Genomic DNA, 4934 nt, shown 5'->3' with positions numbered 1-4934 from the left:
ACGAAAATGGCAAATGGGATAGTTATTTAGAATAGGAGGGAGTATTTGATAGAACAACTTAATTAATATTCAAAATATTAGAGAAATATCTAGGTGGTACTTAAATTTTATGTCGAGAACATTGAAATAAGAATACTAAAGAAAATCATCATGTAAGACTATGAATATAATCGTGTTTCAAACTTAATTTTAAAGTAAATTCAAAAGTATGAATATCCGATGGGTATCCGCATCCGATCCGATTATTTTGGATACCCGAACATTGGATATCCGACACATTTGGTTTGGATATTGAATATCTAACTTCAGGATTTTTAATATGGATATCTGATCCGAACTAGCATTTTGGATCAAATACCCGATCCATATTCTGCCCTTCTCGGCAGCCGGCACTCCTACGATTTTTTGTACAAAGTAAGGCAAATATTCCTACAGTTCTACGTACTAACAGAACCAAAAGAAGGGGAAAATGGCGGGAACAAGCGACGAAGAAATGGAGAAACTTCTGACACTTGCCGATCAAATTTCCGACGATTTCATCAACGGATTTCACCGAATCGAAACCCTAAAATCAAATTACAATGCCGAAATCAGTAATCGCCAATCGATCGAGCTCACATGCTCCACTCTCAAGCAAGAAAATCAACGATTGAAGAATCTTCACCTCGAAACCCTAAATAATCTGCTCAGTGAAATTCAAAACCGCGGTGATTCCAGTAGTTCGAAAGAGGAATTGACGAGATTGAACGAAGAATTGCTCAGGAAAGAGGAAGATCATCGGAATGCTGTTGAATCGATGAAGAGAATCAACGAAGAGAAAGTTAGGGATTTGGAGGTGGAAATTGGGGAGATTTTGAAGCAAAAGAGAGAGGAATTGAAGAGATTGAACGACGGATTGTTGAAAAAAGACGAAGATAATCGGAATGCTATGGAAATGATGAAGAAAATGTACGAGAAGAAGGTTAGGGATTTGGGCGCGAAAATTGAGGAGATTTCGGGGCAAAAGAGAGAAGACGAAGCGACGATATATCAGCTGCATCATGAATTGATAACGACGCGAAAAAAATTGAAGGAAGTGGAGGTGAAGTGGAAGGAAGAAGTTGAAGATTTGAAGGACTGTGTTTATGTTGAACAGCAAGAAAAGGGGGAAATGAGTAAGAAGGTTAGGGATTTGGAGAAGGAGTTGCTGGTTACGAGGACGAAAATGAGTGATAATCATGTTTGGACTTCTGATAAACAGCTGGAGATGATGAAACAGAAGATGATGAAGTTGAGGAAGGAGAATGAGGTGCTTAGAAGACAGGTGAAAGTTTGTCAAGAGGGTTAGTTTTAATAATCATCATTTGTTGTTGTCTTGAAGGTGAATTTGATTTGCAAGGTAATTGAATTAGTTGATTTTTGGTGTAGAAATGGAGCCATAGAGGAGAGGTAGTTTTGTTATTGACGGGTTTTGAACCCGATCATGAGTATGAGCTAAGCTAGCTGACATCTGTATGTTGATTTTTCGATTTGTGACATGTGTTTGTGGGTAGTTTAGTTACTTGATACTTTACCAGTTTGATTATTGAATTTCTTTCATATGTTGTTGGTGTCAATGTAAGCATGCTTGTCTTTGGAGTGGTTAATGAAAGGTGGATACCAGATTCCTATTGTTTGTGAAAGCCACTGTCTTTGACGATGTCATTTAAACCCCAAGAGAGCTTATCAGCGTCACAGGACATTGATGGCGAAACTGTTTACGAGTAATCCATTCAAGGACACGTCTATTTTGTCCCTCATCAATCTAGTAACAGTACCTTTAATTGTTTGGATTATCATGCTCCTGCTACTTAATTGTGTTGCTTGAGAGTGGCCTATTAATAGCTTTCTCTAGTAATGCTCTTGCCAAGAAGGCTTAAATTGAACCCTTTATAGTTCGCCGTGTTTTCAGTTATGGCCGTATGGGTCATTTGACTATGGCCAGCTCCGACTCCCGTACTCCCAAGGAGTGCGAGTTGGAGCTTCCTTATAAGCATTCTGCAAATGATCCAAGTTTTTGATCAGTTATCAAAATCCTGTCATTTGGGATTCATGTTTAAGCTCTCCAGTTGTGCAATTATACTATAACTACCTTGCATTTTGTTAGATTCAGATTCTTGACGCAATCTTTAATTACTTCTCCGAGGATGCTCCTCTTTCAGGGTATAATTACATTTTGGTATTGTCATCTCATTCCCATTAGCCACTGAAAATAGCTTTGACATTTGTATTAATCACATTACTTTATAGATTCCGTCACTTGGAGAAAATCTCGAGTAGAGGTTAAGCTCAAGGAATAAAGGTCGACTAACGTGAAGTGTCGTAAACTCAAGTAGGAACTCACTCTGTTATGTACTACTCGGTCTACTCCAATATGTTGTATTGCCTTGACTAATTCTGTAAGGCAATCTGCTTTTGGAGGTGAACGTGCTATTCTAAGATGAGTGCGATAGCTTAAACAGTGATGATGATACCATACATTACAATGCAATACAATAATAATTAGATTCGAGACTACGTGATGCTGGATAATAATAATAATAATAATAATGTTAATAATGTTGCACACAATCAAGGTGTTTTTCCTCTTTATCAAGGGAAGATGAACGGAATCTTTGTTTGGTCTATGTGAAATTATATGTTTTCTTTAAGAAAATCAATTTTTTTTTTTTGAGAGGAAGAAGTCATAGGCTTATTTTATTAACGATAAGTCAAAGTTTACAACAGAGTTCGCAACCGGCGGTAGTAACTCAGACCACTCCACTCGACCCGAACCATTAACCAAAACATGAGCTAAAACATGAGCGATAGAATTGTTCACTCTACTAGTGTACGACCAAACTATCGAAGAAAACGAAGAACATAAAAGTAAAATGTCATCTAAAACCAAATTAAAAAAAGCTCCTTCCATGCACATTCTTCTGAAGCACGTCAATGACTTGCAAGCAATCGCTCTCGACAATGATCTTGTCATGCCCCTTTTGAACCGCCTCTCTCACACCTTCGAGGACTGCCACCACTTCAACAATATGAGGTTCCAAAGTTTGCGCCTGCAAAATAGAAAGCCCCCATAGAACACGCCCCCTTCACCCCGACATACCACGCCAATCCCTACACCGACACCATCCTTAACTCCAGCATCTACATTAACTTTAACAAACCCATCATGCGCTCCTTTCCATCCCTCCACACCACTACGGCCCTCCCCCTTCCTCCCCATCTCCCTCGGCATCCCCTTTGAACCCACGTACCCTCCACTCTCTATCTCATCCAAGACGTCACGGCTCCGTTGAATAACTAGTTTTATACCCGTACAAAAAATGTACGGGTCATAATAGCAGGCGCTGTCATTAGATACATGAGCATATAATTGAGCGTGATTTAGTGTTCATACATGACAATATAAATAGTCAAATTTAGAGATTCAAATATTTGATAAATATTAGATTTGAATATCAGATAATATACAACCGTATTTTATTAGAATTATATTTTAGGTATTTAACATGTTAGACCCGTTGAATGTATGTAAATTACAACATTTTATGTAAATTGTGACATTTTAACTTATGTTTTAACATGAGTAGTTAACATAGGAATATGAGATAGAAATAGGAGGAATTGAGTTGAGAAGAGAGGGTAATTAAATATAATAGAAAATATGGGGGGACCCACATGTTAAAACTCAACAACCAATGAGAACTCTTTAAAAAACTCATTTTTTATACTATGTACATTCTCCTCGGGTCCACATCCCTCCCTTCAAAAACGACTTTATTACGTTGTTCCCATAACGCCCAACACCCGGCCATAAACTTCCCATGCTCCATCCCTCCCAAGACCCGCTATTTCGCCTCCACCCAATCACACAGCCATCCCCCTCTTCCTCCTCATCTCTCTCCAGCCCCAATCCTTCCCACACCCGACTAGCGACCCAACAATCTCTAAATAAATGGAGACTCGATTCAAAACAGGAATTACATAAAGGACACAAAAAATTCTCACCTCGGACTCGAGAAGCAATGTTCGCACCTGTAGCCAACGCTTCGCTGCACAGCTGCCAAAAGAATAGCTTGACACGGGCCCAAACCGGGACCTTCCACAACCGATTCTACAACCATTTCTCCCTTTCCCATTCCGACATATCACCATAATCGACTGATGACGTAGCCCCTGCAAGTAAACGATATGCCGTCCGCACCGTGTAAAGACCATCACGCTCCGCTGTAATACTCCGTATTTATAAGTCTTGGGGTACTCTATCGAGTAGGCCTTACTCTGTCGAGTAAGGGTAAGTTGCGAAATAAAATAGTTTCTGACCTGTTGGGTACTCGATCGAGTAGCTGGGGCACTCGATCGAGTAGGGGGGTACTCGATCGAGTACCTTGGGTACTCGATCGAGTGTCCCTTCTGGGAGTTTTTCGCGGGTTTTGTTAATTATGCGATTAGGGTATTTAAACATAATCGTCGTTGTTTTAAAACACTTTTACCAAAACCTAAAACCTGTTTAAGAGAGAAAACAGTCGGTTCATCTTCCTAATCGCATCCTTAACAATTCCCGGAGTTCAGACGGTCGGTTCTTGTTGTTTTTCGTGTCGTTGGATTCCTTGCGTCGAGGGTAAGCTTTTAGCATAGTTTTTATAATGTTTTGTTAAGTTTGGTGAAACCCTAATTTAGGAATTGGGGGTTTTGGTGTGTAGTTTGTGATGTGTAGTCTTTATGTGCTGTATGATAGGAGGAGAATTCGTAGAGGAGCCGTTTTGATACAGCTGTAGATACCGTCTGCGTGTTGTGCTTTCCGGTAGGGATTTCCTACTCGGTATTAGTCCCATAATGGGATATTGGTGATGTGCTGTAGTTAGTTGTTTGATATGATGATTGTGATTGTGATTGTGATTGTGTTTGGTTGTCTATGG

At 39.7% G+C, this 4934-nt stretch overlaps 1 protein-coding gene across 1 annotated transcript; it reads left to right on the top strand.

The window, feature by feature from the left end:
- Positions 1 to 352: 352 nt before the first annotated feature.
- On the top strand, positions 353 to 1659 carry LOC141630677 (protein At-4/1-like). The gene has a single exon (XM_074443451.1). The coding sequence runs from the start codon at positions 470 to 472 to the stop codon at positions 1325 to 1327; it is 858 nt and encodes a 285-aa protein (XP_074299552.1). The 5' UTR covers positions 353 to 469; the 3' UTR covers positions 1328 to 1659.
- The last annotated feature ends 3275 nt before the right edge of the window (positions 1660 to 4934 follow it).

Source organism: Silene latifolia, chromosome 2 (genome assembly GCF_048544455.1).
Source record: "Silene latifolia isolate original U9 population chromosome 2, ASM4854445v1, whole genome shotgun sequence".
Classification (NCBI taxonomy): domain Eukaryota; kingdom Viridiplantae; phylum Streptophyta; class Magnoliopsida; order Caryophyllales; family Caryophyllaceae; genus Silene; species Silene latifolia.
The sequence above is the reverse complement of the archived record's forward strand: the minus strand, read 5'-3'. Positions and strand labels throughout refer to the sequence as shown.

Coding starts and splice junctions, on each gene's coding strand:
- LOC141630677 (XM_074443451.1), top strand. CDS start 470: ATGGCGGGAACAAGCGACGAAGAAATGGAGAAACTTCTGACACTTGCC.